We start from the raw sequence: 12,877 nt of genomic DNA, 5'->3' as shown, positions 1-12,877 counted from the left end.
GGGGAGTAGGTATAAAAGTGGGATCTAAAAGAGATTTGGGGTTCTTCCCTTTTGTCTTCTGCGAGATGCGGAGTTCAGAAGACTGGATCTAAGAGGCTCACAGGTGAAAATTCTAGCAGAGATAAGTGGAAAATTGTTATTGTTCAAAAAATGATTTGATATGAAGGCAATAGGTGTTACAGGCATAGCCCTAGACAATGTGGCCTCATGGGCAGTGTAGCCCAGTTGTAAGTAAGCTATTAAGACTCGACTGTACACTGTGTTCGTGTTTTCCTCCGAAACAATAAGTTCCGTTGGAGCAGCCTTTCAACGCCTCTCTCTAGGGGTGTCCAAATTCATGGGCTACATCCTCCTGAGGCCGTATTGTAGACCAATTACGACACAGCGACGCGCCGAAGGTTTTCCAAATTCGTAGACTCCTCCAAATCTGGCCGACAAATGCGTCCTTCTTTTCCCTGAATTTGAAGGATGGGTCGGGTGTGTCCTTCGTGGCACACCATATCGCAGAATTCATAGCGCGGCCCAGCTAATTCCAGTTTCCAACAATAAGTTTTAATTTTACTCTCATTACTCTTTCTGTGTCACAAAATAAACTTTTAAGATATTTTCAGGTGAGAATGTAGCCGTGTAAACTTCAAATATCTGCTTGGGTTATCAAGACATCACATATTTGTAAAAGTGCTAAGACGTTTTCGGAGATGTCTGTTATCCACCAGCTCGATAGCTAGCCGGGGCGAAAACAGCGAACATCGTTTTCAACCTCCCGCGGGCTTTCGCTACTCAGGTTAAACATGATATATAAGTCACTTAGATGACTTAAAGATGTTATTGTTTGGCTTTTTTTCACTGTTTTATTTGTTTGTGAGTAAATCAGTTTGGCTGAGAATAAAGTTATAGTTTTCACACAGCTGAATAAACGCCAAAGGCTTGGACAGTCTCGGTCGTTGTGTCCTTGGGCGAGACACTTCACCCGTTGCCTACTGGTGGTGGTCAGAGGGCCCGATGGCGCCAGTGTCCGGCAGCCTCGCCTCTGTCAGTGCGCCCCAGGGTGGCTGTGGCTAAAACATAGCTTGCCATCACCAGTGCGTGAATGGGTGAATGACTGGATATGTAAAACGCTTTGGGGTCCTTAGGGACTAGTAAAGCGCTATATAAATACAGGCCATTTACCATTTTACCATTTTTTCAAGTGCTTTTAAACATTAAATTAGGAACATTTTAATGTGATTAGACAATGAAATTACCTATAAACAAAGTCAATGAATCCGGCAATATGAATAATAATACTTAAATGTACAGAAATATACAGTTAACAGTTGGTTTAAATAATAATGGATTGTATTTACATGGTGTTTTTCGAGACCCTCAAAGCGCTTTACAATTCCACTGTTCATTCACTCTTACACTGGTGGAGGCAAGCTACAGTTGTAGCCACAGTTGCTCTGGGACAGGCTGACAGAGGCAAGGCTGCCATATCGCGCCATCGGCCCCTCTGGCCATCACGAGTAGGTGGTAGGTGAAGTGTCTTGTCCAAGGACACAGCGACTGAGACTGTCCGAGCCAGGGCTCGAACCGGCAACCTTCTGATTACAAGACGAACTGCCAACTCTTGACCCACGATCGCCCTAAATATTTGTTGTAAAAAAAGTTTATAAGAATCATTATATATATTTTTCCATAGTATTACATTTGAATTTAACAGTTCAATCTTTCAAATAACAGACAAATATTTGTGAAATTATGATACATTTGTGCATGTATTTTAACAATCTAAATATGCATATGTACAGACAAATATATTTAAAAAACAAGAAAATGTTTTATAACATTTACAGTGATTTTATGTTATTTTACATTTGAAATGTGAAATCACAATCTATTTATGTAAATTTAATGATATTCTAGAAAAACAGTACAAAACTGTAAAATGCACAGTAAAATACTTTTATATTACAATTTTTTTTTTTTTTACAGTGTAGTCAAAATAAGAGTTTCAAAACATTAAAAAATATAGATGTTATCCCACTGAATACAGAAAAAGTTCAATTAGTTTTTAAATTATATGAATACACTTATATGAATACAAACACTTCCATAGGGGCGATCGCGATCGAGGCTCAACAGTTGTCAGTTTGTCTTGTAATTGGAAGGTTGCTGGTTCGAGCCCTGGCTTATCAGCAGAAAAAAATAATTAAAACTTTCAGTGCTGTCATTATTGACATATTCTTCAGTAAAGCTGCTACACATAATCACAATCTAAACACAAAAGGTACAGCTCTGTTTTCTCAGCAGACAATCCAGAGCTGTTTTACTTTGAAACTCATAATTGTATACCACTCTCCTAAAATCCAGCAATTCATTTTTTGTATTATGTCGGGGACATTTGTGGGAGATCTGTACATCAATCATAATGTATGCAATCCATATGAGTCCTACTGTACTGTCAGTACAGGATATCCTGGGCTTTCCAGTGATGTCATATTTGTGAGGGTTTGACTTACAGGCTACATGGACTCTTGCAACTTCACCATGTTATTGCAAAAAGGGAGGTTAAAGGATAATTTTCATTTTAACAATTCATGAAAATTTCCCCTAAATCCATCAAGATCTCCAGTGACTTACTGGTTGAAAATTAACCTCTTATCAATTACGGACTGCTACATAATGTTTGTTTAATCAAAGTAAACAACTGTCATGCTACCCTTTTCTGATTATTACTGTACTATAACCTTAAAGTCCTCTTAATAAAAAAAAATAAATAAATTTTCACATACAAATTTTAATACTATATCCTTACAGTAAATACTGCCCAGAGAACAAGCTGCCTTGAAAGAGATTTGTGCAAGTTCTTCTTGTGAATATACGTATGCATGCACTAAACTGCACTGCTTCATTATCAGTTCAACTTCAACCTTGTGTGAATGATGAATTCGTGTGAACTCATGCCCTACCTACAGACACACCCTGCGCTGAAACTTTACAGCCGGGCTTCATTCTTCCACAACTTGCAGATATGACATGTACAGCTTGAGCAGAGAACCTCTACTGCTTTTAAAACATGCTGCAAATAAAGGAACTAGTGAAAACATGCTACGTCCAGACAAGTTGAGAATTGTTTGAAAAAGTACAGGAGACAAAGGAAGACTGATGAACTTACAAATCCATTAATGTAAGCACAGAACAGATGTGAAATATTTTCCAGTACAGACATTAATAAAAGAAATCAGTCACATTCAGATCAACAGAAAGTTCACTCAAACAATTCAGAACAGTGAGATTTAATTTAGACAGTTACTTTTCATCATTTCATGCTTGAAGCTGCATTACTCTTAAAGGTCAGATTTATTTTATTAAGTTTCCCACTTGACTGAAGAATGTCAGAATTCTTATGTACCAATCTAAAGATGTGCTGAAAGACAGCTTTAAGGTAAAGCAATTAGACACCCCCCCCCCAAAAAACAACCCATCAAAAATCAAATAAATCCCACACTAAACAGAAACAAACCTGGGTTGTTAAGGATGAAGGTTAAATCCATGTTAGTGGTAGTTTTTGTATATAAAAAGGCACAAACGACTGTTTTAGTTAATATTACATCTTTTAACTTGCTCATCACCGCATACCCACAATGATAACACTCACCAGTGGTTCAGTCAAACATGAGGAAAGAAGACAAACAGACAAACCCACAACAGATCATTGCTCATACTGGGGAAAAAAAGCAAAGCAGCAAACCTGTGGTTCATAACAAATCCAGATGTTTTACCAACTTAAATTGAGACTGATCATTAAAGCAGATACCAAATATCATCCTTAATGCAGATTTCTTTCAAACTTGCAACGCTTTTTTAAAATTTCAAGCATCATAGCTTAGTAGTACATACAACGTGAGGAATTACTGGAGGCTGGTTTGGTTAATACGCTTAATGCAATTAAATCAAAATGAAATGAAATGCTCTTAAGTGCCTGTTAAACTCAGGTGGTCTACTCAAAGCTTAAAAACACTGAAATATTATCATGGTGACTTTATTGCAACCTGGTTGTGGTGGAGCTCACAACTCACAACCTTTCAGCAAAATGCAAGTGCTGACAATTTAGAGAAATAAATTGCTTGGAAAAACTGAATCAAAAACCAATTAGCCACAACAGTAAAAGCCAGATTACTAGTATTTTGAGCCTTTCCTGATGGATCTAATGTTCTATTTCAGTAGTGGTCAGTTATGATGCAAGTGCATTTGCTCGCTTGAAATTTAAGGCATCACATCTTAGAGGATGCGGCGAGGGCAGCGGCTCCTGGACGGCTGTAAACATGCAAGGTGGCGTCCTGAAAAACACAAATTGAAGAAGAGAAACTCAAAATTGAGATCAGACACCTTAATGGGCAGAATATTAATGTAATTACAATGTACTACTATGAGTACTTTGACACCAGATAAAAATCCATCCACACGTTTCTTCTTATTTAACACGTCAGTTTCATACCATGTCCTCTTACTTTAAGGTCAGACATTTTTCTATGCCTTTGATTATCTGTATCATCTAATCAAAGTCTTATTGATTGTTAAATGCTCCTTTCTAAAAAAAAAAAAAAAAAAAACCCCCCACACACACACACACACACACACACACACACACACACACACACACACACACACACACACACACACACACACACACACACACACACACACACACACACACACACACACACACACACACACACACACACACACACACACACACCTCTTTTGGTAAAGTCTCTAAAGATATTTAACTGTGAACCAGTGTGGCTAGTGAATGAATGAAATTACAACTTGCACTGGATGGATGCTGTATATAAACACACAACTAGACAAGGCCCATTTACCTTCTTGGCCTCCGCATTGTACTTCTTGAGAAGAGTCTCAACTCTGTTTCCATAGTCTGGATGGACAGCCTTCAAATTCTCGACCTGCAAGACATGCAAGACAAACATTACAGTCCTGGAGGATAGCAGGTTCTTCTAAAAACACAAGAAACAAAACACACATCCTCTTCATCTCCCCATGAAGAAATAAACAGATTACATACTGTATATGGATTACATTTATCAATAAGCACAACATGTTTCCTGAAACCTCATATTCCAAAAAGCACAAACTATGAGCGACAGCTAAGTGAGAGACTGTAGTGCTTGGTCTCACCATGCGTTTCTGGATGAAGAGCTGGGCTCCTTTCAGGGACCCGGCCATGTTCTGGCAAAGTCTCTGTCGCTCCTCCTCATTCAGGACCTGAGTGTAGAAGGTGCGAACCTGCAAAAAACACACAGGTTGATCCTCCAGAGGAAAAAGGAACTAATCTGAAACAGATTTTGACTCAGAAGCATCAACTTGATTTAAAGTCTTTAAAAAAAAAAAAAAAAAAAAAGAAAGGAAAAAACCCCCATCCTATTACACTTTCTGTTTATTACTAGTAAGAATTAGCTTTGACTATTGTTCCTTACAATATGAGGCCGAAGAAACCAAACGAGTGCAGTAACAGGAAGAAAAAGCCTTAAAAACTAAATCTAGATATTTCGATTACCCTTTACAAAATGAGTAACTAGTTCATCTTATCATTCGATCCACTGTTCATATTAAATACGAATTTATGCAGCTTTTTAATATTAGCAAATCTGAAAATGCCTGGGCCTCAGACACTCTGTCACACGCCTACAGATCCTGTTAAATCATCAGTACCTGTGTGACATTGTCTTCATCTGAGCTGTTGTAACGAGCAACATCTGCAGACACTTGGAACTTGGACTCCATAAACTGAGGCTGGGTCTCTGGGGCACTGAAGCTGTTAGGGTAGTAGTTTGGAGCGCCACCTGGTGGTCAAACAAAAACAGTGGTGAGGCAGTGAAGGAAAGAAAGAAAAAGTGAACAAAGATGAGATGTTAATGGAAAAACCATAATCAGTGACTATAGTGATGACATACGTTATTCACACATCTGCCACTGTACAATACATGAAATGTAGCGATAAAATTAATGTTTTATCACTAGTTTTTACATTTTGTGCACAATGTAGATGACTGTGGTTATGCATGTTATAAAATTATTTCTAATTATTTTATATAATAAGGGTGTGTTTGGATGACTAAGATTTGTTAAAACTCCATCACTGATCGTCTACATTAAAGGTGATATGCACTTGTGTATATGTCACGTATAATAACAGTTAGAAATAACAGTTAAGAACTCAGTATAAATAAACTGTAACACTACCTGGATTAAAATTACAGGATTACTCAAGATTCATTTCTGAGCCACAGGTACCAGACCTGATCACGTCTCACCTTGGTTGTCATACATGCACATCGGACCATCACGCTGGTAGTTGGCCACACGAGCCCTGAAGGGGCAGTTGACAGGGATCTGCAGGTAGTTTGCCCCCAACCGGTGACGATGCGTGTCTGGGTAGGAGAAGAGGCGACCCTAGACAAAGAACATGGAGGACAGAGCTCAATACCAACCTAGCTTTTCTTCATTCCCCCCTAGCTTGTCAAATCTGCCATAATGTCACCTGCAGCATCTTGTCAGGGCTGGGCTCGATTCCTGGTGGCATGTTGCTTGGGTCAAAGGCCAGCTGCTCCACCTCTGCAAAGTAGTTGACTGGGTTTCTGTTCAGAACCAGTTTGCCCACAGGGATCAGTGGGTATTCTTTATGTGACCAAACCTGCACCACGAATAAAATTTACAAATCACAAAAGTTAGCAACTTATTATTTAGAGACATCCTGTGATATTATGGACGTTTTCTGTTGTGCAGAACTGCAGTACCTTTGTAAGATCAAACGGGTTGAACCGGAACTTCTCAGCCTGCTCAAAGGTCATGACCTGGATGTAAAAGGTCCAGGATGGGTAGTTTCCATTAGCAATAGCATTGAACAGGTCTGCAATTCCATAATCTGGGTTGGTGGCTGCCAGGCGGTCTGCCTCTTCCACCGTCAAATTCTTTATTCCTTGATCAGTCTAAAAAATTAATAAAAAAAAAAAAGAAGTCTGAGATGGCAGAACATACAACATAACAGCTAATAAACCTGACCTCAGGCAGACCTTATAGTGGAATTTGCAGTAGACACGTTCACCATCGGCATTGACCAGTTTGAAGGTGTGAGAGCCGTAGCCATTCATGTGACGGTGGCCATCAGGCAAACCTCGATCACTGAACAAGAAAGACACCTGCACAGGAGACAAGAGAAGACAAGACCATGAAAACAACTACAAGGGTTTCTGTGCCAATCACTGTCGATGATGACTACAAGTATAAAGACAGCAAGCAACAGTGCACAGAAAGACTCAATTACTTGAAAATATTCTTTATCCTAAATGTGTATTTTAGAAACACCCCAGGTGAAATGACATAATATACTAGACTTTTCAGTATCAGGCTCAGCAGCATCTACCTGATGCAGACTCTCGGGCCTCAAACTCCAGAAGTCCCACACCATGTCAGGGTCTTTCATGTGGGTTTGGGGATTGCGCTTCTGGGAATGGATGAAGGATGGGAACTGCACGAGATTAAATGTGGGACATCAATATAAGACAATGGACACTTGACTGATATTAGCACAAGTATTGTGAGGAATGTGTCTCTGGTCTTAATCATCTTACAGTAGGAATAATAAGCTTGGTTTATTTCATATCCCTTCGGGTTAGATATTTAATGTTAAAAAAAAGACACACAAAATTGAAAAAGCATCCACACTTAACTGTTTCCATGTTAGAAAAAAAAAATGAACTGCTGTAATACAGCAACTGATGCAAATTTTATACAAATCTGTAACATTACAGTCTGCCCAGACACATGTGTCCCTACACCCACTCACCAGCATGGCATCCCTGATGAAGAAAATTGGGGTATTGTTGCCCGTCAGGTCCCAGTTACCATCTTCAGTGTAAAACTTGACTGCAAAACCTCGAGGGTCACGCACAGTGTCTGCAGACCCAGACTCTCCAGCTGGGAAAATAAAAAAGTTAAATTGATATTTCACCGACAAATCATGAATTAGTATCATTATCTACTAACTTAGTCTAAAAGACAATGTCCAGCATCTACAGCATACAAATCGACTGAAAGTTCACCGTTAATGTCCTTTCTAATGTCACCCAAGTCGAGATATTAAGAGCACCACTTGCCAACACAGGGCCAGCCTGCTTATAGGTATCAATCCTTTACCAAATACTCACTTTCACTCACACTTTCCATTTTCAAGGGATGGTTTATGACTCATACAAGCACCAGAATGTCTAATACAGTCACACTTTCATGAAACACTCAATATAATGTTTTCATTGTCCATATTATTCTCCTATGACAGCATTTCAAAACTGTTTAGCACACATGCATTTTCTCCCCATATTTTCACAAGTTCGTTATCTGTCTTCAGCAGACATGAACATGCTGTGAGAAGATTAAGGCTTCATATAATCGAGGGGGTATTTTTTTTTATTTTTTATATATATTCCTGTCAGTTAAAATATAAAAAATAAACAGGATGTTTTTAAGTCTAGTCCAAGTTCTGAGACAAACGCCATCCTATGCAAAATTCAAAATAATAAGTGCAAATTAGTTTTTTTATTTTTTTTTAAATATGAAATATGCTAAAGGCAGATAGGAAGAGGCTGAATGGGTTTGTGACGTAGCAGCTGCTCAGTGCAGTCCAGAGGTGCCACTACAGATGTTAAAAGCAATAGACTATGTGCACGTTAGCATATGCTACTTCCGGTGCAGAAACTCCTGTAGGGAGCTTTGTTTCCGGTGTCCTATTCGCGCCTTGTTTACGGTCCAAAACAAGTTAAGCAAATGAATGAATCAAGCGGCGATTTACATTTCTATAGATGTCTTGGGCATTTACCCAATATATCTGTAAATGATGTTCATCGACTTGTCGATATTTTTTCCCCCGCGCCTCAGAGCAAAAGAGAAAAGGGATTCAAATTTTATATTTCTCAGTATCTGTATACAGCGGTCCCTCGTTTATCGCGGGTGTTATGTTCTAAAAATAACCAGCGATGGGTGAAATCCAGTAGCCAATTTTATTTTTTGACGGTGCAAAGCGTTTCGTCGACATACAGTACTGCACTTTAGAGTCACATTGCTAGCGATCGATGGAGTGATTCTGTGTTGTACAGGAGAGACATCACGGAGGAGATTGTCTGCAGCGATCAGGACGCAGGACACAATGTGATGTTAAAAAAAAAAAAAAAAAAAAAAAAAAAGCATGCAAACTTGCACTAAAAAAAATCTGCGAAACAGCGAGGTGAAAGGTGAACCGCGTTCATGTGGACGATGTGCCTTCGCATTTAGTAATGCAGTTCTGCTTGTGTTGAGTGATGTAAACAACTGATCGATCTAAACTCGTTAAACGTCAAAATTGATCATTAGATTTTTTATGACACAACAGCGGTGAGCGTTCCCACCTTCTGCTCTTTGTAACTTAACGCGATCTTTCCATTTTCGAGTTTTGGACATGATTTTGGAGTATATCTTCGCAGTAGCGATTGACCGCAAATTAAAGCTTTCGGAAATGTACAACACTACATCCGGTCTCAAACCAGGAAGTTAGCATTTTCTCGTGCACATGGTCTATAGTCCAAACAATCACACCAAAACTGTGTAAACAAGGAAGAAAAAAAAAAAAAAAAAAAAGACCGCCCCCCAATAAGCAAATCTGTAGCCATTAACAAGGCGAACCCATGAAATCCTTTATGGTCGTTCTTACCCACAGTGGAGAAGCGGACAGCAATTGGTGTAGTCTTGCCGACATGCTCAAACACTTTGGCTTTGCAGTAGCGAGTGATGTCATGAGTGACCTCAAAGAAGCCAAACGCCCCTGAATAATGGAGAAAAAATGAAAATAAATACAAATTTTAAAAGACAGGTCTGCTAATATAAGCTTCACAAATTTTGAGTCCTAGTTTTTACTGCATTTATCATGGGAACAAATCTAAGACTCTTGAAAGTAGGCCAACAAATAACTTGTTCAACGTCTGTCCAAAGTCTCAAGCCCTGATCTGTAAAGCCTGTAAAGATTAACAATTGTTCGGAGTTAATCCACAAATAAGCAGGATCCACATTTCCTTTTATACTTATTTTTTGGTTGTCTTCTTTAACTTTGTAATTTAATGCAGTCATTTGTAGCCATCTGCCTGCACCAGAATACAATTCTTGACTAAATTTGCACATAAATTTGAACACTTTCCAATGTTAAGGATCAGGCCACTGCTTTATCTCAGACATAACTGTACCACATGCCTGCTGTTAAGACCTTTTAAACATTGGGAGTCTTTGGTGCCAGGTGCTGAATATGTACCTTAGTAACTCTGTATCTGTGGTATTCTAGTGCATGTTAAATGGCCAGTGTTGAGAATACACTGCACAGTGTACAAAGTGTTGTCACCAACATATTGAAAAGTTGTCCTATCCATTAAACTTTATCATTTTGAATAATGCATTGTCGATGTCTAGAGCTCAAGCTATGATTTACCTACTACTTCAGGCATTAGAACTAAGAAATGATTCATGTCTGAAGACTTTATAAATATAGAGCTAATCCCACGGTGAGTCATTTTAACATTGTATTTGTGGACTGTTACACCTGATGTAGGTGGAAATAACCAAAAGGCACAAGACTAATAATATTATGTAACAAAAAGCATGGCAGCAGTCATAACTGCTACAAAAACAATAATGTCAGAAATTACACAAACATTTTGAATGATGTTGACCATAGATAATGAATAAATTAATTGAAGCCTTTAATTTTTTTACTGCCAGCAGGAAGACTTAAAAGAGTGTTACTCACCAAAACTGTGTGCGAGAACTATTGAGGGGCTCAAAATGAAATAAATATAGTGGGACACTATTTCTGGCCATACTGCTTAGCCCTAAGTGTTGGCATAAAATGTCTAGCCATCCTATTGACCTGAATGGCAGCAATTTTTACGTTTGGCTTTCTTTACTTAATTACAAATATTCCTTTAAGAACGCAAAGCGTTTTTGTTAGCCTGTTAGTCAGTGAATACAAATAACAATTTATTTTTTTTAACCTTTTCTTACACACGATCAGCAGTAGTTTGTGTGCACTTTTGCACTGCTATAACAAAAAGCACAGCAAATCAGATAAAAAGAGCATCATAACTACAGCACAATGCCTTACCTGCCCCTTTGGCATGGACCACTCTCTCTGGGATTCGTTCACGGTCAAAGTGGGCCATCTCATCTGTGAAGACTACATCTTGAACCAGCAGCGGTCCTCTTGGCCCTGCAGTCTGCAAGTTCAATTTGTCTCCCACTGGATGGCCACCGCCTGTGGTCAGCACATCTGGTTTCTGATAACAGACGGATAATAATTTAAAAACAAAAAAAAACACACAAAAAAAACCACACACAACAACAACAACAACAACAACAACGACAACGACAAAAAAAAAAACCCCACAAAAAACAGAAAGCATTAAATATATCTTGATGTTAGACTATAAAAAAAACTAATGCAATACAGCTGGTTTTTCTTTAATGCAATTTTAACCTTTTGATTACAATGAAGAAACAAAATCAGTGCAAAATACTAAGTTGCTTAATATATTAATCAATGAAATCATCTTCAATGTTTGAAATTCCTCCTGCATGAGCCTTAAACTGTTATAATAACTCATTGTCCAAATGAATGCCCTTAAAACTGGCACTTTTGAAAGCAAGTATCTATGAAACTAACAAAGATATTGACAATGTTGCACAAGCAATTAAAAAAGGCAGACTGCGTTAAGCATAAAAAAGTGACACGTGTATACAATGGTGCAGTTTCGCAGGTGTACTATCATAACAATAACGCTGAAACTTGAAGCTGCTCAGACGGCATGCTGTTTGTCTTTACATGACTCTCAAACATGCTCAAAACAGCACGAATAAAAAACATTCTGCGACATGAACTTGGTTACTTTACAACGGCAATTTGCTCTAATATGCCCTAGTTAGATAGGAGGGTTGAAGTTCAAACAAATGCCTCTGGACCCACTTCTTATCTTCATGGTTAAAGTCTCTTTCACGGCTGTGAAAAAGTATAAAGGACTAAATACGACTGTATGATAAATACTTAAGACTAAAACTACACTAAAAACATTAATGTAGAGACTACAGGACATGAGCTCGCTCTACAAGCTAGCTCTTAGTTAGCCTGTTACTCCTGGACGACCTTTCACCCATTTCCAACTGCGGTAGCCACTGCGGAGTAAAATCACTTAATGCATATACAGACCTGAGAACCTCGATTCGCCTTCCATGTCTTCATTTGGTCAGTAGCTTTATCTCTGTCGTCTGCCATCTTCACAATTCGGGGTTTAGACCAGACACTGTGCAGAATAGATTGCGCACAAAACGCTGCTATCGCTTTATACCTACGCCAGAATTTCTTCCTGGACAGTGCCCGACGTTGCTCCGCCCCCCTGCTCCCCTATATTCTGATTGGCTAATGTACGAATCCTGACCCACTTATGAGACTGAAGAGAAAGCACCAAACCAAAAACAAGCTGCTGATCATACATAAATCTTTATGCAATTTTTAAGTGTGAAAAACCTTTACCTTTCGAACCTACTCACTAAATATTCACTTTTAAACTCAAAATGCCGTCCTTTATTTGTAAGACAAAAACAAAATAGCATGCATTAAATAGATACCTTATCTGAGGACACGCCTTAATGTTTACCGTTAACGCAAGCAAATCACCGAACAGCATATTTCCTTATTAGCCTTATTATTATTATTATTATTATTATACTGCAGCATAACTAAATTGTAAAAGAGTAGAAGAAAAAGGTGGAAAATGGCAAAAAAAACCCAAAAAAAACCAATTTC

General features: G+C 38.5%; 1 protein-coding gene across 1 annotated transcript; it reads right to left on the bottom strand.

Annotated features, from left to right (window-relative positions):
* Positions 1-3,142: 3,142 nt before the first annotated feature.
* On the bottom strand, positions 3,143-12,448 carry LOC109202929 (catalase). The gene is made up of 13 exons (XM_019361816.2): positions 12,281-12,448; positions 11,183-11,354; positions 9,746-9,856; positions 7,850-7,980; positions 7,427-7,531; positions 7,077-7,202; positions 6,801-6,992; positions 6,545-6,697; positions 6,318-6,456; positions 5,716-5,846; positions 5,182-5,289; positions 4,866-4,949; positions 3,143-4,322 (listed from the first exon to the last, which is right to left on the bottom strand). The coding sequence occupies exons 1-13, from the start codon at positions 12,344-12,346 to the stop codon at positions 4,257-4,259; spliced, it is 1,584 nt and encodes a 527-aa protein (XP_019217361.1). The 5' UTR covers positions 12,347-12,448; the 3' UTR covers positions 3,143-4,256.
* Between the last annotated feature and the right edge of the window lie 429 nt (positions 12,449-12,877).

Source organism: Oreochromis niloticus, linkage group LG7 (assembly GCF_001858045.2).
Source record: "Oreochromis niloticus isolate F11D_XX linkage group LG7, O_niloticus_UMD_NMBU, whole genome shotgun sequence".
NCBI classification, from domain to species: Eukaryota; Metazoa; Chordata; class Actinopteri; order Cichliformes; family Cichlidae; genus Oreochromis; species Oreochromis niloticus.
The sequence above is the reverse complement of the archived record's forward strand: the minus strand, read 5'-3'. Positions and strand labels throughout refer to the sequence as shown.

Coding starts and splice junctions, on each gene's coding strand:
- LOC109202929 (XM_019361816.2), bottom strand. CDS start 12,346: ATGGCAGACGACAGAGATAAAGCTACTGACCAAATGAAGACATGGAAG. Junction 6,993..7,076: donor ACTGCAAATTCCACTATAAG/GTCTGCCTGAGG, acceptor TTAATTTTTTAG/ACTGATCAAGGAATAAAGAA. Junction 5,290..5,715: donor ATGAAGACAATGTCACACAG/GTACTGATGATT, acceptor TGTTTTTTGCAG/GTTCGCACCTTCTACACTCA.